The sequence below is a fragment of the Grammomys surdaster genome, unplaced genomic scaffold (assembly GCF_004785775.1).
Source record: "Grammomys surdaster isolate TR1022 unplaced genomic scaffold, NIH_TR_1.0 125861, whole genome shotgun sequence".
Lineage (NCBI taxonomy): Eukaryota > Metazoa > Chordata > Mammalia > Rodentia > Muridae > Grammomys > Grammomys surdaster.
The window spans coordinates 367,852-394,099 of record NW_021620687.1 but is presented as its reverse complement, the minus strand read 5'-3'; the positions used below and the strand labels follow the sequence as shown (position 1 = coordinate 394,099).

General features: G+C 44.4%; 1 protein-coding gene across 2 annotated transcripts; it reads right to left on the bottom strand.

Moving 5' to 3' along the window:
* Positions 1-5,870: 5,870 nt before the first annotated feature.
* Ccdc126 (coiled-coil domain containing 126) lies at positions 5,871-24,887 on the bottom strand. 2 transcript variants are annotated; one of them, XM_028790064.1, is made up of 4 exons: positions 24,776-24,865; positions 17,173-17,260; positions 12,500-12,886; positions 5,871-7,681 (listed from the first exon to the last, which is right to left on the bottom strand). In XM_028790064.1, exons 3-4 carry the CDS (start codon positions 12,735-12,737, stop codon positions 7,497-7,499), a joined length of 423 nt encoding a protein of 140 aa, XP_028645897.1. In that variant the 5' UTR covers positions 12,738-12,886; positions 17,173-17,260; positions 24,776-24,865; the 3' UTR covers positions 5,871-7,496. The 2 variants fall into 2 exon arrangements, with proteins under 2 accessions (XP_028645897.1, XP_028645898.1); XM_028790065.1 differs by lacking the exon at positions 17,173-17,260 and having other exon boundaries at positions 24,776-24,887.
* Positions 24,888-26,248: the final 1,361 nt, after the last annotated feature.

The following is a 26,248-nucleotide window of genomic DNA, read 5'->3' as shown; positions in this document are numbered from 1 at the left end:
CTCTCTCCCTCTCCCTCTCTCCCTCTCTCCCTCTCCCTCTCTCCCTCTCCCTCCCCTCCCCCCTCTCCTTCTCTTTCTCTTTCTCTGTTTCTTCTCCTTCCCTTCTCTCTCTGCTAGTGCGCTTTCTCCTTTCTCTTCTCCTGTACTCCCCCCACCCCATGGTGACTTCTCTGGCCTCAGTCTTTGGGGCCAGTGAACATGCCAGCCCAGCCCAAGAGAAGCTTCCCAATAAGCCTGTCTTTAATTCTAACAATTCTGGCTTGAACTGGCTTATTTCACCAGCAGAGAAATGGGCTATCAAAGGATTTTTTTTTTCAGAGACCATTTGTTATTATTTTTTAAAAAGAGAGAAGATGGATCTCTGTGAGCTCCAGATCAGCCTGGTCTACAGAGCAAGTTCCAGGACAGCCAGGGTTACACAGAGAAATTCTCATTTTGGGAAAAGAGAGAGAGAGAGAGAGAAGGAGAGAGAGAGAGAGAGAGAGAGAGAGAGAGAGAGAGAGAGAGAGAGAGAAAGAGAGGACTTGTCTGAGACATGGCCTAGCACATGCTAGGTACATACTCTACTACTGACACACATCATCCAAGTTCACATTTAAAAATATATCTATATTTGAAAAGAAGAGTCCCACTTTCAGCCTAGATGACAAAATAGGAACTCCATTTGCCTCTGGTAGTTGGCTGAATAAACAAGCCCAAACTCACTGGAATCTGTGCATGTTACAACAGATGTCAAAGAGACTTTGTGGTGTAAGAACCTGGGGAGATTGTCCCGATATCCAGAGGACACTGAGTGTAACTAAGAAGAAGGCTTGCTGGGGAGGCAGGAAGGAGGCAGGGGAATCCAACAGACTGCATTGCTGGCTTGAGAATGGAAAGGAGGCTGTGAGCCAGAAAATGCAAGGAATGGAGTCTTAAGGGGAGAGGAGGCAGGGACAGCAGGCCAGGAATGCATTCTTCCACCTGGGGCCTCCAGAGGGAGCAGGTCCTGCCAACATCTTGATCTCAGCCAAGATAACTGATTTCAGATTTCTGAACCCCAGAACCATACGGGAATAATTTGTTTTCACCCATTAAATTTGTGATTGTTTTTATGACAATCATAAAAACCCAACATACCACTCCCTGTTACTACAATCTACTGCTTTGCGGGTCCTTCTTTCCCTCACTTCTGCTCCTATCGCCAGATAGGAGAAAAAAAGGATAGAGGGGGGAGAGAGAATTAGAGAGCTCTGGAATCTGATTTCTTTCTTCCTGTTTCATCTTTGAGCACATCTACCAGCAAAACACAATCACCACCCCACCCCACCCCCAATGACCAACAACCACCAGCCCTCCTCACAGCCGAGCATTTATACAGCCTCAATTGAGAAAATGCTTTCCTCAGATTAGCCTGTAGCCAAGTCTCTAGGGCATTTTTTTTTATTGGTTAATGATTGATGTGGAAGGGCCCAATGACTGTGGGTGGTACCACCCCGTGGGCTGATGGTCCTGGGTTCCATAAGAAAGCAGTCTGAGCAAGCTATGGGGAGCAAGCCAGGAAGCAGCACTCCTCCATATGCTCTGCTTCAGCTCCTGCCCTGTCTGCTGTGAATGGTGAATTGTTTTTGTTTTTAAAGATTTGTCTTACTCTGTGTCTATGAGAGTTTCGCCTGCATGTATGTCTGTATACCACATACATACCTGTGCTGGAGGACATGGTAAGCCTCCATGTGATGCTAGGAATCAAACCCAGGCCAGGTCCTTTATAAGAATATTAAGTGCTCTAAACCACTGAGGCAACTCTCCAGCCATCAATAATTGTAATGCAGAAATAGAAGTCAAATGAACCCCTTTGGTCATTGTTTTATCATAGCAACAGAAAAGCAAACTATGACAATGAAGAAAAAGAAGCAGATAAATTAAACACCAAAAAGAATTTTAAGTGGTTTTTTTTTCAATTGCAATATTGTTGTGGATGGGTGTCTTGCCTGTATGTCTGTCTGTGCATCGTGTGTGTACAGAGCCCACAGAGGCCAGAAGAGGGAATTGGATCTGCTGACACTGGAGTTATGAACAGTTGTGAGCTGCCATGTGGGTGCTGGGAATCCATCCCAGGTCTTCTAGAAGAGCAGCAAGTGCTCTTAACTCTTGAACCATCTCTTCGGCCTCCTAAAGACTGGTTTTTAAAGACGTTGCTAACCTACACGCAAAAGGAATATGAAGATACATTTGACCTGCTAAGGACTTAGTGAGTTGAGGTCCTAAATCCTTCTGAACAGAGATTTAAAAGATACTGGTACTACTGATCAAATTTAAAAAGCAACAAACATTTAAAAAAACTCTTTACAGCTTAACTCCCTGATATGTCCTCTACTATTGAATTATTTAATGCCAAAAGTTACAAAATTGCATGTCCTTGGCATATCTGGGTTCAGTCTTGAGCTAACCCCATACTTCCACCCTAAATAAAAACGACTTGAAAAGGCTATATAATTACCAACTCCTCCTGAGACATTTAACCCTCCTGACTCACTAACTCAGTATGCATTAGGCATTGTATAAATATCTCCATCTTCTTCCTTACTCTGCAAAAATCCATCTAGCCTCTGCTCATGATACCACTCACTAACTGACTGGAGTCCTATTGCTCTCCATAGGAGTCTGGTGGGCAAAGCAGCTACTTTATGGCAGTGTTTGGCAGCTTCTGTATCCATGCAGCAGGGAGCAGCAGTCGGTGTCTCTCTTCTAGGTAGTCAGTGTAATCTACTTAGCCACGCAAGCCTAGGATTCCAGAACTCTTAAATTCAGATTCCTTAAGCAGTAGCCAACATTGTAACTCTTGGTCTGAAGAATCTGAGACCCTTGGTCCTAAAGGCTTGACAGTTCTCTCAGCAAGCAAAGCCTGTGGGTTCTCTCCTCTGGCTCTTCACAGCCTTCTACCCTACTTCTATCTCAGGTCTCCATGCTTTCATGACTTCCACTGTACCCTATCCTGCCCCACCACTCCCTAGGATTGCTCACCTGCCTGTCGCTGCTCTAGCTGCCAGCAAGCTTGCTGCTACTCACCACTCTCTATTGCTGCTGCCACCACTGCCCCTGACCTTGCAGTTCCATCTCAGTTTTGGTTATCCACTAGCCTCAGCTTGGCTTTGAGGGCTCAGAGTACCAGATGCCAAATGCCAGATGTCACTGCTCCTCTTCTTTCTTCATGTCACCCGCTTAACCCACAGTATCAAAGAAAAGACATCCCCACAGAGAAGTCTTTCATTTTGTGCCTAATGTTGCAAAACCAGATGCAACAGTTACCTTTCTTGTTACTGGAGCAAAACAGCTGACAGAGCTTGAGGGAGGATGGGTTCCTTTTGACTCACAGTGTTAGAGTACAGTTCACGCAGTAGGAACCGAGGCAGCTGCTCACATAGTGTGTGCAGTCAGGAAGTGGAGGGAAAGGAATGCCGGTGTTCAGCTCCTTTCCCCTTTGTATTCACTCTACGACTCCGCAGGCCATGGAATGGTGCCACACATTCAGGTGGTTCTTACCTCCTCAATCTGTTCTGGAGGCACCCTCATAATTATACCCAGCGGGATGAATCCCTAGTGATTTTTAAAGCCAGTCAAACTGACAGTTGTGGTGGTTTGAATGTGATGCCATCCATAAATCTCAGGCATTTGACTATTTGCTTCCCAGTTGGTTATTTGGGAAGAATCAGGAGGTACAGCCTTGCTGCTGGAAGTGTGTCACTGGAGGTAGACTTTGAGATTTCAAAATAATCACATCATATAGAATAGCCTTTTGTAGTTATGTGAGCTCTCAGCTACTACGCCAGCTATCGTGCCTACTATGTTCCTTGCTATGATAGATTCTTATTCCTCTGGAATCGTAAGTTCAAGCAGACCCTTCCTTAAGTTGCCTTGGTCATGGTGTTTTATCACAGCAATAGAAACACTAGTAACTGAGACATCAATGAAAGTTGCCGACATCCAGGGGAGGAAGATGTCTACCCTCTGACTTACCCAGTAAGCTGAGCGGCAATCTCATGGCAAATGAATCTTTGTGATTATATAAGTAACAGAAAACCTTGATAGCTTATATGTGCACCAGTCACACAACAGTCCCTCTGTGGGACCCCCTCTGACCTATGTGGAAATGACTTCAGTCATCTACAGTTCAGTGAGGTTTTTTTTTTTTAAAGATTTATTTATTTATTTTATTGATGAGTACACTGTAGCTGTCTTCAGACACACCAGAAGAGGGCATCCAATCTCATTAAGGATGGTTGTGAGCCACCATGTGGTTGCTGGGATTTGAACTCAGGACCTCTGCAAGAGCAGTCACTGCTCTTAACCGCTGAGCCATCTCTCCAGCCCTCAGTGAGGTTTATGATAAACAAAATATCTGGTACCTCACTGTCACTTGAGATGCTGGAGAGTACACAGTACAGTTTGACTAACATACCTATAAAATGGTATCATTGTATAGTTCTTTCTCAGGTTATCAGTTAAATGTTCAAAGGCTGGCATTGGTATACAGGTAATCCAGCTGACCATTTGATTGACAGTCCTTTTGTTTACAGCAGCCAGAGAAGCAAGGGAGAGTTGTAGAGTCCTGGACAACACTTAAGGAATGATTCCTGAGGTTGTGCTGTGCTGTGCTGTGCACACACATGAACATGCACACACAAACATACATAAACACAATACACATACATTGGAGACACGGTATCCCTCCGTGGCCTCTGCATCAGCTCCTGCCTCCAGGTTCCTGCCGTGTTTAAGTTCTTGTCCGGATTTCCTTAGATGATGATCAGCAATATAGAAGTGTAAGATTTCTATAAATAAACCATTTCCTCCCCAAACTGCTTTTTGGTCATGATCTCAGCAGGAACCTGGAGGCAGAGGCTGATGCAGAGGCTATGGAGGGCTTCTTCTCCATGGCTTGCTCAGCCTGCTTTCTTATAGAACCCAGGACCACCAGTCCAGGGATGGCACCACCCACAATGGGATGGGACCTCCCTTCATTGATCAGTAATTAAGAAAATGCCTTACAGCTGGATCTCACGGAGGCATTTTTCTCAACCAGGCTCCTTCCTGTCAGAGAACTCTAGCCAGCACCAAGGGGAAAGGGAAACCAACAGAGAACGCGGACAAAGATGACGGGCTGAGCGATGGGCTGGTGCTAGCGACACAGCTGCACATCCGAAGTAAATTCTACCACTGAACCACAATGCCAGCCCAGAGGTCCCATTTATATACCAAAAATGTCAGTAGTAGTTAGCCCTGGTAAGAAAAATTTCAGGTTTTCTTCTCATTTTGCAATGATTAAAACAAAATGATTTATATTGTTTTTTAACTTATGACCCTTACCATCACCTAAGCAAAGTTCTTAAGACTCATTCATTCCGGCATTACAGGTATGCCTCACCACATTGGTTTAAGTGCTGGGGTTGGAACCAGGGTTTCAAGCATGCCAGGCAATCACACTACCAAGTGGTCACATTCCCAGCCTCTTGGGTTTTCTTGCTAATATATATATATATTTGTAAAAGATTGTTGGATTTGAAATCAAACACAAATTTGTGTTAATATTATTTTTAGTCTTACCATTACAGGCTGTGAACAAGCCTCAGTGATAGAGAACTACTTTTCATGTGTAAAGCCCTGGATTCCACACCCAGCACTTTAAGAAAGGAACAAATCACTTGCCATCTATTAAATGCATGACTGCTGTTTTTAAAACCATGTAACAAGCCAGGCCGGGTGGTCCAGGCCTTTAATTCTAGCGCTCGGGAGGCAGAGGCAGGCAGATCTCTTTGAGTTCCACGATAGCAAAGACTGTTACACAGAAAAACCCATCCTGAAAACCAAAACCAAAACAAAACAAAAATGACAATTGTGAATACAAACAATATATTTTATTTCATCCCTGAAAGCAATGAAATCAGAGATACTCAGGACTCAGCAGAGACTGAACGGTACTGCAGAATCTACTGGCAATGGGACATCATTTCTTCACATAAAGGTACAGGGAAGACATTTCAGAAAGTTATCTTTCATGAAACAATATATTTCTTATACTTATTTTAACAAAATATTATAATCGCTGCTACTTTTGTGGGAGCATTATAATAAATGAAAAATATCAAAAACTAAACTCAATTTAGTCTAAATCTAGAGGCTAGCTGCACATAAGCAGTTATTATATAGAATAAATACTACGAAATATAGAATACTATATAGCAATTGGATTTGCTACAAAGGCTATTTAAATAAAGACGTTTTACTCTATACTAGAATTAACCAAGTCAAGATTTCTTGTGCTGTATACAGTAGCTGTTTCTCTAAAGAGATAAACAATCTTCATAATTTATATTTTAATGTTCTTAATTTTGTAAAGTGGTCATTATATAAAATGAATAGCTAATCTGACGTCTCCTAACACAGGCTACTCTTAAATAACATCAACTCACATTAATTTTCCAAGCAGTTTTGTGCAGCACAAATAACATTTATTATATACATCTGGCTAAAGTCATCAAGTCCTTTCCTTCCTCCACTGAAATAACCAAAGCAACACTTACCAAAATATGGAAATGATGTACTTTCCTCATAGGAGAAACGGTCAATGGTTTTTACATAGGGTCTGCTCTGTTGCCCAGGCTGGCACTGAGCTTACAACTCTCCTGTCCCAGCCTCCTAAGTTCCACGGCTATAGGCATATGACACCGAGGTTTACTTTCAAATCGACAACTGTGATTGTGAAAAATTACACATATTTTATTTTTCATTTCATCATAAAAATATGTATTATTCTGCAGAATATACGTAAGAAATTTTAAAGTATGAGATTGGCTATGACTCTCACCTCTATTAAACTGTCCCCGATGGTTAGCCACCAACAGTGGCTGCTACCCATTTCAAAATTATCCTCTTAAAAACGCTATTTTTAAAAATATACAATTAACCTCCAGTTATTTTGAAGGATAGTGCAAATGAAAACACTCTTTGGGTCCACTTCAAAACATGATTCTCGACATGACACTTCCTTTCTCTGCTCATAATTTGAGTAACAAAATATAGTTCTGGAAGCCAGCGCATTTTCTACTCACAGGGATACTGCCGAGGGCAGGTGACAGACTGAATGGAACGTTACTGTCCACTTATCTGACAAACATGTTATATACTTAAATAAGTATTTATAGACAGGACTCCATGTCTTTCTGGTGCTTTTGTTTCTTGATCTCTGTACAGAGGTGACCTCTCTGCTTACCATCTCAACCTTGTTACCGAATTCCTGTTAAGGGTACAGAACAGCATTAAAGAGCTTTGTGTCAAAGCAAACTAAAAATGCCTGCGATTATATATACAGAATTAGCGTCCTATGAATCCAGCGAGCTCCGTGGGAATGTGGAGAGCTTTTATTGTCAAGTATGACTCTGTCCTAGGCAGCAGTTGAAGAGGAGTCCTGCGGTGGACGTAATCCACAGTGGTGTAGCCATGCAAGGTGGCCTTCATTGCTATCTGACGCTGCCCGAAACACTCGTCCTTTTGTTGGTCGTTACGGGCAGCAGATTCCCGTTGGTGCCATTGGTAGTGTTGGCGGCTGAACCGTTCACAACGATGTAGTCGACCTTGCTCTCCAGCTTCACCAAGCGCTGCAAAATGTCGTCTAAGAGGACCGCGATTGTTCTCTTCAGATCAGCTACGGGGGAAAACGGGAGTCAATGAGATTAAATGGCAATAAAGACTTAATACTTATGTCTTTACAGTTTGAGGGAAAGAACTAAACAATGATCAGATATCTGAAAGAAAACGTGCTACAGAGGAGATACTCGGAGCCCACACGGGGAGAGCCTAATCACACTCACTCCTAGGGCCACACCCACAGCAGCAGGGTTGCGAGCATACCTGGGTTCCCCACTTCTCAGAGCAGTGCTTCAGATTTAAAGTCTGGCTCCAAACACCAGTCCCTCTGTAAGGAGCACATTGAGACTGTTTCGTACTGCTAACATACATATTTATTGTATGTGTATAGGTACTTGATCTGCGTGTATGCCTGTGCACCATGTATCTGCCTGGTGCCCAGAAGCCAGAGAGGGTGGTGGGTTCCATGCTAGAGTTAAAGACAGCTGTGATCTCCATGTGGGTGCTTCTGGGTTCTTGGGAAGAGAAGGCAACACTCTTACCAGTGAGCCCCCTCTTGGGACTCTATGCTGAGTTTCTGAGTAGGGTGTAAGAAGGGTGGACCAGGCAGGTGAGGAACTAGTGAAGGCAGGCAAGGAGAGCCCCATAAGCAACTGACCCCCACACAAGCCAGACCCTGACGCTCCAGTGGGGAGCAGGGGTGGGGAGCACAGGGCAATGACCCGCCCTGACCTAAGTTATTCTTTTGGGCTCAGCCTACAGGCCTCCATGCTACTCCAGCAGCAGCCTCTGGCTCCAATGCCAAGGACAAACACAGAGGCATTTGACTTTGCATTCTTGTTTGTATGCAGACTGCCATGCAAACCTGGCCAGCACTAACCATGAAGCAACTGCGCCATATGAGCAAGAAGGTAAACACCAGACCCACGAAGGACACAACATCCTCACCTGGGTGCAGTAAAGAGAGAGCCAACTAACACTGAGGCCGTGACAACAGCCCACCTACCTGTGGTACAACCATCCGCACTGTATCAAGAGAGGATAGATATAGAGGGTGGGTTAACCCTTTGATCAGGAATCTCTGTTTATTGATGCTGAAGGCCATTGCCACCAATTGGGTTTTGATCTACCAATAAAATGCCAGCAGCCAATGACTGAGCATGGGGCGGGACCACTGAGGGCTGAGTAGGCAAGAAGCAGAGAGAGAATCAGAGGAAGACTCCAGAGGAAGAAGGGACCACAGTTGCAGCAGGAGAAAACCTACCATGTGAGTTTTCTGGTAAGTGGCCTCTGGCCACTTCCCCAGGTGGGCCTGGGGTAGCAGAAGGATTAGGAGTGTCCAGTCACTGAGTTAGTCAAAGCATTTTAAGAAAAACTGGTGAGTGTGTATCTGTGTATGTGCGCATATGTATATATGTGTGTGTCTGTCTGGCTATGTCTGTGTGTGTCTGTGTGTGTCTGTGTGTGTGTGTTTCCTATTCAAGGACCTGAGTTCCTGAAACCTACACACAATTGTGAAGGGAGATGTGTGGTCTGAGGGCAGGCCAGGTGGCTTGTGGGTAAAACTCCTGCTGTAAAAGCCTGAGAACATGACTTCAATCCCCAGCACCCACAGTAAGAGAGAACTGACTCCTAAACCTTGTTTCTGACTTGCATGCATGTGCGCGCATACACACACACACACACTCAGGAACATGATGAGACACACAGCCATACAATACACATGCACACAATAATAAACTCTGTGATCTGAGCATTATTAGTAATTAAGATTGGAATAAATGATCTCACGGCTTCACTGTCAGGATAGCTGGAACCATCTGGAAAACTGCAGTCAATAAAACTTGTGAATTTACTATCACTACATGAATTCTAACCTTGTGGAAAGATACACTGTGTCTATTGCTAATACTGCACACTCAGGAGACCTGGCCAGGGCTGCAGGCCTGGATCTAGTTCTTGCAGAAAGACTCTTAACCTCTGTGGACAGTGGAGAGGATTTAGTACATTTTTCCTAGCTAGAGGAAAAAAAAAAAAAAACAGGCTCCTTCCCTTGGGACTTGCCCTTCATGTTTCTCATAGGCTTTGCACAGACATTAGGGACTCAATCATGGCAACTGATACTGCTATTTTTTTGTTGATCCTGACCAAAAATGTCAGCTCCACCCCTGGTCTGTGATCCCCAGGAAAATCATCTAACCCCAGCTGATAAAGCTGACAGTAGCTGTGCTCTCAGAAAAAGTGTGAGACATACACACACCTCTATGAATACCAGCGAATTACATTATAATTAAATGGCAAGTTCACGATTTTTTGTGAAATTGTTAAATTTTCAGAAAGAAATGGTGGACAATGGTGGACAATCAAAGAAACACTGAGGAGAACCAGGGGGCTGCAGAGACGGCCGTGGTGAGGAGCGCCATTGACCTTCCAAAGGACCTTGAGTTCAGTCTCCAGCACTCGTATCAGGCAGCTCACAGCAACCTACAATTCCAAATAAACCCTTTCCTCCCCAACTTGCTTTTGTTACTGTGTTTTGTTGCAGCAATAGAAACCCTAACTAAGACACCGCACTACAAAGCAAAACCTTGTCTCAAAAGACCAAAGGGACAGGAATGGGGGCAGATACAGATGCTCAGATCATAGCTTAGCACAACAGCCACTTAGCCTCAGCTGTCACTTATTTTTGACACAGAGTCTCACACTGTACCTAGCTAGAATTTGCCGATCCAGTTAGACTAGCTGGCCATCAGGCCCCAGGGATCCCCCTAATGCTGGGATTACAGGTAACGCTCCACTATGCTTGGCCTTTTCTTTCTAACATGGAAACCAAAAATGGGGCATCTGTATCTCCTCCTCCAAGGCTCAGGAAATACTACAGAAGAAAAAGGCAGAAAGGATGTCAGAGCAGCCTTGGGATGGCATGCTACTGCACTCTTGAACTCACAGCCCTTGAGACACATTGTGACAAAGCTGTGAGTCCGGCCTTTCCTCAGGAGGCATTACAAACACCTCTGCTGAAAGACAAAGGCGACTTGAACAAAAGCAAACCAACACTCAACCAACAAGCTCCCCACAGAAGCCTGAGGTCAGCCTAATTTACAAAGCAAGAACCTGTCTCCCAAACAAACAGCATCGGGCACACAGCTCTATCAGTAAATTGCTCACCTAGTATGCACAGAACCCTAAGTCTGACAACACATAAACCAAGAGTCAAGGCACAGCCCATAATTCAGTACCAGTGAGATAAAGGAAGATCAGAAGTTCAAAGCCATATTCAACTACAAGGTAAATTCAAGGCCAACCTGGGAAACATGAGACTCTGCCTCAAAATAAAAAATTAATTAAATAAAACAGCTAGGGTTATAGCTTGGGTTAGAATGTGTGGTGGTTTGAACAGGAATGCCCCTAAGGACTAATGCGAGGGAATGTGTGGCCCATAGAGAGTGGCACTACTAGGAGGTGTGGCCTTGATGGAATGGGTGTGGCCTTGTTGGAGGAAGTGTGTCATTGTGGGGATGGGCTTTGAGATCTTATTAGCTCAAGTCTGACCAGTGCTTCTCAGTCTCCTGCTGCCTGCAGATCAAGATGTAGGGCTCTCAGTTCTTTCTCCAGCACCATGTCTGCCTGCATGCTGCCATGCTTCCTGCCATGATGATAATGGACTAAACCTCTGAAACTGTAGACCAGCCCCAATTAATTGTCCTTTGTAAGAGTTGCCATAATCATGCTGTCTCGTCACAGCAATGACACCCTAAGACAGTGTGCTAGCCTAGCACGATGTGAAGGCCCTGGATTGGACTCCCAGCACTGAATGAGCAGGCTTCATTCAGACTTCCTAACTTCCCATCTCATCTAAAAGGAAGAGATTGGCACACATAAAGAACTTCAAACGAGCCAGATGTGGTGGTCCATGCCTTTAATCCCAGCACTGGGACAGCGGAGGCAAGTGGATCTCTGTGAGTTCAAGGACAGCTTGGTCTATGTGGTGAGTTTCAGAGCAGCCAGAACTACATACAGACACCCTGTCTCACAAAACAACAACAGAAAACTTAAAACAGTAGGAACCTAAGCTATGAAAGGGAGAGTGGCAGTAAGCAATGCTCGAACTACAGGTAAATCCTGTTTCTTAGGACTTAATAGATGTTGTCTATTTGATGTTCTATTTGATGTTTTATATTGAGAAGTCAAAAAAAATCTAAATATATACATATATATATAGCCGGGCAGTGGTGGTACATGCCTTTAATCCCAGTACTTGGGAGGCAGAAGCAGGTGGATTTCTGAGTTTGAGGCCAGCCTGGTCTACAGAGTGAGTTCCAGGACAGCCCGGGCTATACAGAGAAACCCTGTCTCAAAAACAAAAACATACATATATATAAAACAGTAATACTGTTACATATTGATTTTTAAATGCATGTAATATACCTTACACGTACATATTTTGAAGAGATGAATATCACAATTTCTATAATGTACTTAAACTATAATGAATTTTGTGTAAATATTAATAACTTAAATCTGGGTGAGGAATATATAAGTACTATGTTTCTACTTTCCATTTGAAAATATTCACCTGTAATTTTTGTTTTGTTTTGTTTTGTTTTGTTTTGTTTTTCGAGACAGGCTTTCTCTATGCAGCTTTGGCTGTCCTGGAACTCACTCGGTAGACCAGGCTGGCCTCGAACTCAGAAATCCTCCTGCCTCTGCCTCCCAAGTGCTGGGATTAAAGGCGTGCGCCACCAATGCCCGGCACCTGTAATTTTTTTAAAATCAATTTATAAGGAGCACACATGGCTGCTGAGGTCAATTCCTGTGCGTGTATTTACACAGGGATGAGCTGAGAAGACGACAGGAGACATCGCGTGGGTCTTACCATAGCCCGCCATGGAGGCGCCGCTGTCCGCATCCGCCGTGCTCCGGCTCTCCTCCGCCAGAGCCTTCACGTATCTCTTGCTTAAGTCAAGGATCTGCTCACGAAGCTTGACGCTGCTCTGCCGCCGCGGCTGCTGCAAAGTGTAGTGAAGCAGCATCAGTCCCCAGATGAGTCCGAACACCAGCAACAGGAAGCTCAGTTTCTGCGACATGTTTTTTCTTGAGATTGTTCGGAACATGTCTGATAAAGAAAGCCAACAGACTCGATCGTGGAGCAGTAACTGGAAGCGAGACACCAAGTGATCAAGTCTTTTGAGAGGAAAGGGGAGGAGCCACTGTCTACTGCGGTCTGTCCATCTTCAGCAGGGCTGCGTCTGCTCTCACACAACTGTAAATGAAGGGCAAAGGGTCAGTGCCACCTGCACCAGCACCAGGATAAACGAGGACACTGCCAGCCTTCTGATTTGCTACTGTCACCCTCCCTGACAGCTTTCTCTGTCATCTATCAGTTCCTTTTCATATCTTTTCAAAATTAAGCTAGAGATAAATATAAATTTGTTAATAGCTGAAAAATGTGCCACCATAGTCATAAAATTTTGAATGACTTCTCATCTGTCACTAAAGCCATTGATAAGGTTGACAGACAATACAAGATTCTAAGTTCTGTCTGTTCAAACACGGCCACCAACACCAACACAAAGGCGATTCCTAAAGGAAGCGCAAACAGGAGTGTCAAAATAAAAGTCAGAAATGATGAAAAGCAAATACAGAAAATCAAAATGCCTAGCTAGCAAGAATGCCCGTGATAAAATGTGTGCTGACATTTGAATGTGCCGCTAGGTGAGATTACTAATGACACTGCACTAACCCTGGGAAGCGTCCGCCCTAGAATGGAGAGTAATCAGGTCAAAGGTTAAAAAATCACAAAACTTGGAAAGAGTTAGAACACAAGCATTAGTGTTTATAAACCGCCTAAATGCTCAGGAAATAAAGCTCCGGTTTCATCACCCAGAGGGGGGTTAATATCGAAGTAAAAATCTATAGTGCATTTCCCATGACTACTTCATGGCTTACTAAAAATAGACTTTAGGGATGATTACATTTCTGCAGTGCAAACTGATCTGTCTACAAGGGAATAACAAAACCAAGTATAACCTACTTGGAATCTACAACTACAGGTGAATACGATACAGTAATATAAAGGTATCGAGCCCGGTGCAGGGGCACATGGGCAATCCCAGCACATGGGAGGCAAAGACAGAGCGTGTCAGCTCTAGGTCAGCCTAGGCTGCATGGGAGTGTCATCAGTCTTAGCTACACAGCAAGACAAATCAACCCAAAGACTTCGAAGCTTTATAACTTTCATTCAGCACATACTAAGTTCTGCACAAAGGATGCCCTGGATTCCCTAGAAATGTGCTTTCTAGAAGAGATGCTTTCGATTTTTTTGTTTTATTTGAGACAAGCTCTCACTATGCATCCTGGATGGCCTGGGACTCACTGCATACATCAAAGCTGGCCTCAAACTCACACAGATCCACTGCCTCACATATTTATAACAGAGATGCAGATTAAGCTGTGTGTCCCTATGAAAAGAGCACTGGGACTCTCCAGTTAGTTCAAAAGACAAGTCGGCATGACTGCCAAGCCAGAAACGTGACATCACTGGAGAACTGAGAACAAGGCCAGCCAGGTGTTTCTGGCAGATGAAGAGTTAAATGGCGGCTAAGAAAGAGAGAGGAGAGGGAAGAGAAAGCACATCCAACCATACACTGTGTGCTGAGGACCCGGCAGCAGGAAAGCAGCAAAGCTGCTGTTTGCCATAGGTAAACCATATGGGCAGCAAAGCTGTGTGTACGATGCAAGCACAGCTATGTATAACACGCAAGGGGCTGGACTGCCAGCCCTGTGTTTAAGCCAGCATGAGGACAAGCGCAGTGCATGCTGTGCGCTCAGAACCAAGGCCACAGCGAAGCCACGTGGTACAGCATGGGATACACACAGCCACCAACATCTTGGGCTCAATATGCATTTGGTTTTAAATTCACATCCGGCTGCTGCACACTGAGAAATCTTTTACTGTTTCCCAATTTAAAAAGAAAAACAAACAAACAAACAAAACAACAACTCTCAATAAGTTACTCAACCCCAGATGTCTAAATATAAGATCTGACTTCACCGTTGGTCAGAGACCTTCATAAAGGCAAGAGCAGTCCAGCATGGATTCTACAGAGAACCTGCTCAGTACTGATACAGGAAAACCCAAGTCTCCTCTCAGGGCTCTTAATCTTATGAACAAGAGATTTTAAAAATGGACCCAGAGGAAAGTCAAGGACATTTTTATTAGCATTTAACCGGAAACCCCAAGGGCAGGCAAACTGTAAATCTCAACAGATTTATCTGAGCCAGCACGAAAGTTAGACATATAACGGACAAGCAGCAGTATGACTAAGGCTGGGGGGGGGGGAGTTTGAGGAGCGTACGAAAGCACAAAATAACAGGAAATTCAAAGTATTAAGGAAAGCACGCTGAAAAAAAAGAAGAGAACAAAAATGAGAAGTGAGAGCTTTCTGACTGACTCAGAACAGCCAGCAGGCTCAGGAAGCTGTGGCCTGGTGAGCTGATGCTCCAGAGTGGAGCTTGGGAAGGAAAGGTACATGTCACACTGAAGGACTAATTACTGCACCTATCTCTACCATGCCTTAAAGTAAGCATGGCTTCCTAGGCTCCTTGACCACGCCCAGTTGGAAGGTTAGGTCTCTACCCAGGCCACAGATTCTATTTTCTTGATCAGGAGTTATTTCTAATCTTTTTTTCCCCCGTTAATTTATTTATCTACTTTACATCCCGTTTGCAGCACCCCCCCTCCCCCGCTCCCCCCAGTATCCCCCTCACAAAGCCCCTCCCTCCATGCCTCTTCCCTTCTCCTCTGAAGAGGGGTAGGCACCCCTGAGTGCCAACCTACCCTGGCACATCAAGTCACTGCAGGACTAGGCACATCCTCTCCCACTGAGGCCAGACAAGGCAGCTCAGTTAGGGGAACTGGATCCACAGACAGACGACAGAGTCAGGGACACACACACACACACACACACACACTCCAGTTACTGGGGGATCCACATGAAAAGCAAGCTGCACTTCTGCTACATATGTGCAGAAGGGGAGGATCTAGGCCCAGCCCATGCATGTTCTTTGGTTGGTGGTTCAGTCTCTGGGAGTCCTCTCTCCCAGGCTCTCCCTATACCCGACCGATCTCCTCCCCTTCCCCTCCCCTCCCCCTCCCCTCCCCCTCCTCCCCCCCCCCCGCCCCAGATCCCACTCTCCATCTACCTCCATTGACTATTTTATTTCTCCTTCTGAGAGAAATTCAAGCATCCTCCCTTAGGCCCTCCTTGTTAGCTTCTTTGGGTCTGTGGATTAGAGCATGGGTATCCTGCACTTTATGGCTAATACCCATTTATAAGTGAGTAAATACCATGCATGTCCTTTTGGGTCTATATTACCTCACTCGGGATGATATTTTCTAGTTCCATCCATTCGCCTGCAAATGTCATGATGTCGTTGTTTTTAATAGCTGAGTAGTATTCCACTGTGTAAGTGAATCACATTTTCTTCAGGTGAAGGACATTTGGGGTTGTTTTTTGTTTTTTGTTTTTTCCCATTTCTGGCTACTACAAATAAAGTTACTTTGAACATAAACAAGCAAGTATCCTTGTGGCATGGTGGAATATCTTTGGGTTACATACCCAGGAATGGCAGAGCTAGGTCCTGGGGTAGAACTATTCCCAATTTTCTGAGAAACCGCCAAATTGATTTCCAGAGTGGTTGTATAAGATTTCACTCCCGTCAGCAATGGAGGAGTGTTGCCCTTGCTCCATATCCTTGTCAGCATGTGCTGTCACTTGAATTTTTGATCTTGGCCATTCTGATTGGTATAAGGTAGAATCTCAGGGTCATTTTGGTTTGCATTTCCCTGATGACTAAGGACGTTGAACATTTCTTTAAGGGTTTCTCAGTTATTAGAGATTCTATTGAGAATTCTGTTTAGCTCTGAACCCCATTTTTTAATTGGGTTATTTGGTTTACTGGAGTCTAATTTCTTGAGTTTTTATATATTTTAGATACTAGCCCTCTGTCATATGTAGTGTTGGTGAATATGTTTTCCCAATCTGTAGGCTGCCGTTTTGTCCTATTGATGGTGTCCTTAGCCTTAGAGAAGCTTTTCAGTTCAATGAAGTCCTATTTATTAATTGTTGACCCTAGCACCTGAGAACTAAGTGTTCTGTTCAGGAATTTGTCTCCTGTACCAATGCGTTCAAGGCAGTTTCCCATTTTTATTTCTATTAGATTTAGTGTGTCTGGTTCTTTGTTGAGGTCTTTGATCCACTTGGCCTTAGTTTTGTGCAGGGTGATAAACATGGATCTACTGCATTCTTTCTCACGTCTTTCTAGTCTTGACAATGCTCAGCCTCTAACAGGGTGAAATGCTCGTCTCAATGGGGAGTCAGGGGTTTGGACGCAGACAAGAATGATAAGGAAATATGGTGGTGTCTCCTCCATGATTCTTCACAGTAATAAGAAGATATTTATTATGCAAAGTGTTTGCCGATGCGTTAGATGCACACAGTAGAGGTTTTACTCAGCCACAGAGAAAACCAAGCTTATGTCACTTACAGGAAAATGGATGGAACTGGAAATCATCACTAAGCGGAACAGGCCAGTCTCACAAAGTGTCGTGTGCTCCCTCGCAGGTGACAGTTAACTTTAAAGGAAAGAAACAAAAAGGGGAACAATTTGAAAAAAGAAAAAAAAAGGAGGAAGGGCAAAGAAAGTGTACTAGACAGAGTGAATATGATGAAGGGTATTCTCCACTACTCCCTTCCGTGTCGACGAAACCTACTGCTCTGCACAGCTAATATACACTAAAATGAGAAACGGAAAGGAAAAGGGAGGGGAGGGGAGGGGAGGGGAGGGGATGGAAGGTTTGTCCTGGGAATAATAAAGGTATGAGAGGCTGGGATCCCACTCTACACTAGAGCTCTGAAGGGACATCCAGGAATTAAGTAGGCGTGGACACCACGAAGAAGAAGAAACACCCCAGAACCTTTCCCGTTAAAAAGATGTCCAGGAGCCAGCTTATACCTGACCAAGAGCTAGGAAGTTCCAACGTTCAAGAGGGTTCCATACAGCACCCCAAGACCTGAGAATTAGCCTGAGAACCACAAGCCATTCCAAGCAACACAGGAAGAAGTAACTAGGTCTTTAAAGGTACACACCTCTATTGTTCTTTCTCAGGCAATATTTTACAAAAAAAAAATCACCTAGCAAGATTCCCTATAATGCCAGTACCAAGTCATACCCTATATCAATTAACTGAGAATGGGGATGGGAGCCAAGCTTCATCTTTGTTCCTGTCTTGATTTTAATGATGTGTTGGTGAGCACTCCTACACAGCGGGCAAACATTCTCCCTACCACTGAGCTACACTCCCAGCCAGCATCAGTATGGCTGGTTTTACAGTTGCCATTGCTTTACAAGGGTTGTAATATGGACTTCCATGGCCTCCATCATCTTGCCTCTCAGCCTTTACAAGGGCTGGGATGACAGATGTGTGCTACCATGCCTGCTGCTACCAATATTTTTTAGAGAACACTAGATTAGTCCTCAATGTCCAGCAAAACCAGAGAAGAACACTGCCCAGAATCTCAGATCTCTTCATGAAATGAAGCAGCAACAAGATTTGCAGGGAAGGCATTGTAAGTTCTGAGTTATAAATCAGATCATTTGGTGTGACATTAGAATCCTGCTGCTTGAGGGAGGTAGAAGCCTGTGACCTTTACCAGAATACAAGTTCTTACTGCCAGAGTGGCTAAATCCCCATTCTTACTAGGCAAGTATAAAGGTGAAAAGCCAACTCCACTGAACCACTTTGGTATCAATATGAACACATGTTCCCATCCACTGGGAGTTACATGTATGCTTTCATATAGAAAGATGGACAGACAAGGAGTTTGAACTTTCAGCAATTAACAGTAATTTACTATGTGTCTGTGTCTTTTAGCCATGGATTCAAAGGAAGCTGAGAGGGGGCTGGTAGCACAGCTATGTCCCAGAGCAAAGGCAGGTAGAGCTTAAAACTACAGGCTACAACCATTTCCATCATTATCCCCCCCCCTTTTTTTTTTTGGTCTAAAATAACTTTCTAAACATTCCTATGGGAAGGTTCCCAACTGCAGAAAATCCAAAAGGAAAATAGAAAAAAAATAGAGGGAAATAAAGGTCTAGACAATGCTACATACAGTTTCATTTAACGTGTGAAGGAGCTTGGTTTATTCATTCCTCTATCCATCCATTCATTCACATCATCTATGAAAGCACCTACTATGTGTCAGAAATTGGCAATGTGAAAGGTGGATGTAGGATTCCTGTTTTCCTGAAGACCATGCCTTAGCATATGTGAGACAATTAAAAAGGCACTACTCTACATAAACAAAAACTGAGGCTGTGTCTGATGAAGTCTGTATGATGTATGGACTAAGGTCAAAGGGGTTAGCAACTGGTCTATCAACTACAAAATCTGGTCCCAATTGCCTACCAACTAAAAGTATTAACATTTGTATCTGACCAGAATCTTGAAGGAAACTGCTCTTTTTTTTTTTTTAACTCTCAATACAAGCAAATAGCAGAACTGGAGAGATGGCTCAATGATTAAGAGCACTTGCTGCTTTTTTCAGAGGAAAGGAGTTCAAATCCCAGCCATCCATGATGGCTCACAGCCTGTAACTCTAGCTACATGAAATTTGAAGCCCATTTCTGGCCACCATGAACATGGGCAGATGGACAGATGGACGGGGATACACACACGAGTGCAAAATAAATCTTTTTTTTTTTAAAGCAAGCAGATGTAGGGGATGATTCTGATGCTCTGATTGAGAATGAACGCTGAAGGTCCTGTTTCCCAATTGGTTCTTGATCGATCAATGAAGACGCTAGCAGCCAAAGTTTCTGCGGAAGAAGTGGGACTTGGTTTTCCCACAGGCAGGTTAGTAGATGCAGGAGAGGAGAAAAGGATCCGCCATGCTTCAGAGGGAAAAAGAACCACCAGACATGTGAAATCTGGGTCGGATTGGCCATTGGCTGCTACCCCATCTGGGCCTGGGGTAGCAGGTGGGAGATAAGAAACACAACTAAGCTGAGCACAGATTTAGGGTGCTGAGCCAGGACTAAAGGTAACTGAGTAACTAAAGTTGAGGGCAGATTCAGGGTGCTGAGCTGGGAGTGAAAAGAAGGGGGTGCTAGCAGAGGAAGGCTGGCTATTGAGCTAAAGCATATTAAAAATAAGTTAATTATGTGTGTGAGCTTCATCCACGGGGTGGCTCCTGGGTGGGGGGCTGGTAGTGCGGTCTACCTAGAGCTTAAAGCAGGGTAGTAGAAAGGCAGGCTACAAGCAAATAAGCAGGAAAGGACTAACAAGCCCTAATAAGGCCTTGTCTAGACAAACCAAAGTTAAGTAAAGAAACAATATATCTATATCCCACAAGTAAACACAGGAATAAAAAGAAAGCAGCTTAGTAAACCAATTCCTTCTTGGGAAAACCAATTCACCAAGAACCCAAACCAGGCTAGCAAGCTCAGGTTTTTTTATTCCAACACAGGTGGTGCTTGTATCTTTTCCACATTGGCTGGGGTCCAATCTCACAGTCTTTTCCAATTGGCTAGTTTTAAAAGAATCATGCAAAGAGAATGAAGGAAAGAAGGAGTCCACTATCCCAGGCTGTCAATTTCTGGGGAGTTGGGGAGGGGCTACCTTTGTATAAACTAATACGGGGAAAGTAAACGATTTGCATAAATGTTTTACTAGGTGTGGGAGATTTGCAGAATTTTGGCCCTCAGTAGGCTGTCCACCTCTGATTTAAAAAAAAAAAAAAAAGACATTTTCCCCTCACAAAAAGCAACACACCCCAGGCAAAGAAAGCCCTGCTGTCCCATTTCTTAGGAGCTGGTCAGTTTATCTGGCAATACACAGGAGCAATAATGACCTGGCGTGATGATCTTTACAAACACAAAACCACTTAATTTGTATTTTCTAATAGGAGGAGGATAAGAGGAAGTGAGGTGCAGAACAAAGTCTAGGGAACAATTCCAAGAATGTTAACAGAAAACTGTTACTAGGTATTTTAAGCACAATGTGTCAAACTCGGGGAAAAAAAAATGTTCCCTAAGGAGTACAGACATCAGGCAGCAAAGACTGGCAGAAGTTTTTTCTAAATTTCTCTATTTGTTACAGGGTTTATTGTTGCCACTCCAACTTCTAAAATCTTTACAGGAAGCAGGTGCAGTGGTGCATGCCTATAGTCCGGTACTCAGGAGACAGAAACAAGATCGGAGTTTGAGGACAACCAGGGGTACACAATGAAACCCTGACTTTAAAACAGCAAAAAACAAATAAAAACACACAAAAAAAAAAACCTTTAAAGCGGCAATTCTCAACCTTCCTAAAGCTGTAACTCTTTAATACACTTCTCATGTTGTGGTGAACCCCAACCATAACATTATTTTATTGTTACTTCATAGCTGTAATCCTGCTACTGTTATGAATCATAATGTCTGATATGGTACCCGTGTGGAGGTCACAACCCCCAGGTTGAGAGCGGCTGCTTTTAAAGACCGCACTATTCAAAGCTCTCTTACATATCTCACCAAGCAGTCTGCATGCAAATAACCAAATAGTTAAGCAACATTTTAGTGGTTTCTCCCGAGCACCAAACCAAAAGATAAACCTCTTAGGCCAGCTTTATTACTAGAAGAAAAGAAGGACACATAACCATGAAATACTTAAACCAGAATTATAGAAAGGAAGGAAGGAGCGCACAGAGGGACTCAGGACCATCCAACACCATCCAAACTCTCAGCTCAGGACCCACTGCTCTCTAAAAGCAGGGAACAAGACAGATCATTTGCAATTAGCAATGCAAAAAAAAAAAAAAAGAAAGAAAGAAAAAGAAAAAAAACAGAAATCATCAGAGAAAACTGTACACACTACAGATTTTATTTTGAAGAATTTTTCCATACAGGCATGCAGGCATGTCCATGAAAATCTACAGATAAAGATTTCTTGCTGAGTTTCAGTTTTTAAAAGTATTTTAAAACAAGTGCCTTCCTTTTAAACTGCCTGTCACAAAGTATTTCCATATATTTTTTTATGCAAGCACTGTAATAGCAACTGTAATGTTAAAAACATTAACAGATGGCTAATCCTACCTTAAAACCTCTCATTCAAATCCCATTTCGCCTTGATTCAGTGCTATGTTCTGTGCTGTTATGAATAATATCTGACAGAGGCAGCGGCAGCAGCGGCGGCCAACAAGCACAGCTGCCTGCACTCAGCCTAAGGTGCTATAAGAATCACACCCGCCTGTTGTCTCCATAGGACTTCACAGCCATAGAGGCATGTGTAGAGTATAAAAAAGGTATGGTATATCCACCAGCAGTCAGAAGTACACATTGCTCTCTCCAATACAAGATGCAGAACTAAGCCCTACACACACAGACACACACACACACACACACACACACACCAGACTTGGCCCTGGAATGGAATTTCTGGGGGAAAATGTCCATTCCTAAAATATTTTCTCTACATAATACTGCCTGAAGCAAATATCTGGTGGAAAAAAATTAACATAGGCGACAGCCACCAACTCTATAATTAGGTCTAAACTTGAAGATGCTTAGGCCTCGGGGTATATAGCTACTGAGTTCAACCCACACTGCCAAGAACTAAAGATAAAAAATAAATAAAATCTACTGCCTTGAAGAAAGCTCCACGAGAGTTCCTGCGAAGGTGATACACAGATATGGTAACATTTTCAGATGGCATCTTGGGGAAGACAGAAGAAGCAGTAAGAATCATAAAAATAGATGTCAAAAAAGTGGATAAAGTATCCTAAAGTACCCTTGCCTGATGGTGCACGGCTTTAACTCCAGCATGAGGGAAGCAGACGCAGTTAGAGTTCTGTAAATTGGAGATCAGCTTGGACTACATAGCGAGTTCCAGTCCAGCTACAGCTATGTTGAAATAGGCTGCGATTAAAAACAGGAAGCACTATATCAAAAGAAAAGTACTTAATCACTGTGCTATAGTGAGTGTTTAATCTAAAACATATTATGCAGCATCAGATATTTCAGTCACAGGCGGAGCTGCTCGGAGCCTTAGCCAATCATAACTTGTGTCGTGCGGCCCTACACCCCTTTCCAGCTGACTGGACTAGCACAGGGCACCCTTGCCAGGGGCCTTCTACATAAAGAGGCCAGAGAGAAAACAACAGCTGAAGTAGATGAATTCATGAAGAGGCAAAATGAAAATGGGTTAGAGAAGTGAGACCAGAAGCTGTGAGTGAGGAGGAGAGAGGTACCCGGGACCACCAGGAAGGAAGGAAGAGAAGCGGCAGCACAGAGACACGCAGCACAAGACAGCGAGCGGGTGCTGCTGGGTAGGGGGTCGTGATTTCTGCAGCGTCCTAGCTCTTCCATGAGACTCCCTTTTCATCAGGGTGGATGAGGGCAGGGAACAAGGGCACGAATCAATTCGTAAGGGAATTTATACTTTTCCCCTATAGTAAAATGGCTGTTCCAAGATCCTTAGCATTGAAAGTCTGAGAGAGAAGAGTCCCTGGAATCGATCAGTTCACGATCGTAGACACGGGAGAGGGGAACTGCAGAGAATGCAAAGCTAAGGTCATGCAGATGGTGGCAGAACAGGACAAGAACCAAGGTTGCCACCTCCTGTGGTTCTCCCCTTCTCTGCTGCACTCAGTGACACCAGAAGAAACATTTTCTTCAAAACGAGTGTTTCTGCCACACATTTTAAGGTTAATCAGAAATGCTTACATGCATATGCCTTCTTCCACAATTCCCAGTTATAAGTTGTTTCTATTCTGGCGATCATCAGAAGGCTTCCCTTTCCCTAAAGGTACTACACAGACAAATCAACCATCGGGCCCACCAGCTCCACTGACTGTCCCATTACAACTGTAGATTCAAAACAATGCTTACTCAATTATTTCACATATTGCACTATAGTGTCTCAACTCTAAATAGTACACACAGGGCAGACACCTTAAATGAAAAGGAAATTCGGTTAAAGATTTATAAAGATTTCCTTGAAAACCCAATGTCAATAACATTGAGAAAGCAAGGGTAAAAACAACTGACGAAACTTGAACACGTTGAAGTCGTTCCTGACCAGATTTACTGCATCCTTTCAATGCATCTCCAGAACAAAAACTACAACTTGGGAACAGAAATGCTAAGTACGTGCTGGGTGATGGTGGCACACGCCTTTAATTTCAGCACTAGGGAGGCAGAGGCAGGAGGATCTCTGAATCGTCTACTGAGTGAATTCCAGGACAGCCAGAACTACAGAGAGAAAATGAGAGAGAGAGAGAGAGAGAGAGAGAGAGAGAGAGGGAGGGAGGGAGGGAGGGAGGGAGGGAGGGAGGGAGGGAGGGAAGACTGAACCAGTGAGAAACAGTCCAGAAAGTTGACGTAGGGGAAAGCTGCAGAGGACCTGGATCTGAGGGACAAAGCCTTTAATCTCCTTTTAAGGGTTTCTTCCTACGGGACCAGGCTAGGGAGGTGGGGGAGGTGAGTGAGTCCTTGTACAGTATCTCCAGAGCTGATCCCCAGGAAAGCAGAGTCATCAATTTCCTTAGAACATTCTCAGCCATCTTAAAGGGGCGGAAATTAAGAAGCCAAATAGCTTAAGGAATTCTCTGCATATAAGGAGTAAAATATAAAGTGAACACACAACCTAGAGCGCGAATGATTAACCGAAAGTCCACACACTTCGAATCACATTCAAAACATCTTCTCATCAAATGAAGAACAAGGTGTAATAGTTTATTATTCATAAATCTAACAACTTAAAACTATGTGTGATCTCCATCTGCTGGATGAAACAAATCGGCTTGGAGCCACTGACTAAGCCTGAATGAAGCAGCGGACAGTAGGACGTCAGGGGTTCGAATCCTGACTGCCTGGCCATTCAATTGCCACCGCCTGAGCCTACAGCAGATAAAGTTCCTCCTCACCGGCCTCCCAGGAGAAGAGTTTGGCAGGTTTAAAAGGCATCTCATGTCGCACGGCCGCGGCGACTGCCCATCCCCGCAGGGCACCGCGGAGCCCGGCCCGGCGGTCGAGGCTGTCAAACTAGCAAAGCCGGGGCCGCAGGGACACCGCCTCCCGCCTCCCGCCTCCCCTAGCTCCTCCATCTAACCTGGCCTGCTGGTTTCCCGTCAATCACGCGGACCGCCGCCGCGGGGCTCACAAACTGGAGCTACAGCCACAGCCCGCCGCGGGCGTCAGCGGCGCCGCAACAGCCTCCGGGCCAGAACCGAGGTAGGACAGAGCGCGCTCGGCACCCGGGGACTCTACTCCCCGTTTCCGCTCCGCCTCCCCGCCACCCTTCCCCCACTCTCCGGCCAGGGCCCGCTGCGCGCGGCATTGTGGGTGATGTAGTCCCGCCTTGCGGAGAGCCCGCACGTGCTCTTGGCCCCAGGGCTCAGTGCGACGCGGTCGCTTAGCAACTAAGAGGCGCAGCAGCTGCAATGCTGCTAGAGAAAACGCAGCACCCTATTCGCCACTAGTGGTGAAGCATCATCCTACTCCCTACTTTCCACTAGAAAAGCAACCTCTAATGCTGTTTGTTGTCTGACACTAGAGGGCATCCTAGGGTTGGAGAGTCCAGTGTGCCTATTGTGCTCCTCAAGGTCTTCACCCAGGGTAGTAGGAAAAAGAAAGGACTAAAGATTAATAGAAACAAACTATCCAGCCGGGCGGTGGTGGCGCACGCCTTTAATCCCAGCACTTGGGAGGCAGAGGCAGATAGATTTCTCAGTTCGAGGCCAGCCTGGTCTACAGAGTGAGTTCCAGGATAGCCAGGGCTATACAGAGAAACCTTGTTGAAAAAAACAAACAAAAAAGGAGAAGCAAACTATCCTTTTCTGGGGACTGGAGACCTAGCTCAACAGTTCAGACAGTTTGCTGAGGGACCAGGAGTCCAGAGTTCGATTCCCAGCTCCCATATCAAGAGGTTTATAAATGTCTTGGAACTCCAGCTTCAAGGGATCCCACCTGCGTTTGGCCTCTGCAGACCTCAGCGCACACACACACAATTACATGAATACAAATAAAGTGTTTTTAAGATATTCTTGTCACGAATGGTATAGTTATGTATACACACGACAAATACAAAACAACTTGTAGACAAATTATTACAACTAATAAAAGTTTGACGAAGTTAATACTTTTTTTAAAAAAAATCAAGGACTTTCGGGACTTAGACATGCAGTTTAGTGGTAGAACACTTGCCTAGCATGCATACAGCCCTGATTAGATGCCCAGCACACCCCAAAATTACACGTTAAAAAGAAAAATTGGGCTGGAACGATGGCTTAGTGGTTAAGAGCACTTGTTCTTAGACAGCACTCAGGTTCAGTTCCCAGAATCCATATGGTGGTTCACAGCCATCTGTCACCCCAGTTTCGGATATCTGACAGTCTTCCTTTGGTCTCACCAGGAGTACAGTTGGTATACTAAGGTAAATTATCTGACAGTCTTCCTTTGGTCTCACCAGGAGTACAGTTGGTATACTAAGGTAAATGCAAGCAAAACACCCATACTCACATAAAGTTCTCTCTCTCTCTCTCTCTCTCTCTCTCTCTCTCTCTCTCTCTCTCTCTCTCTCTCT

What these genes read in the sequence shown, in the direction of transcription:
- Ccdc126 (XM_028790065.1), bottom strand. Translation starts at nt 12,737, where the DNA reads ATGTTCCGAACAATCTCAAGAAAAAACATGTCGCAGAAACTGAGCTTC. An exon ending in CGCCTCCATGGCGGGCTATG is followed by an intron (nt 7,682 to 12,499) that starts GTAAGACCCACG and finishes TTTCCCCCGTAG; the next exon opens with CTGATCTGAAGAGAACAATC.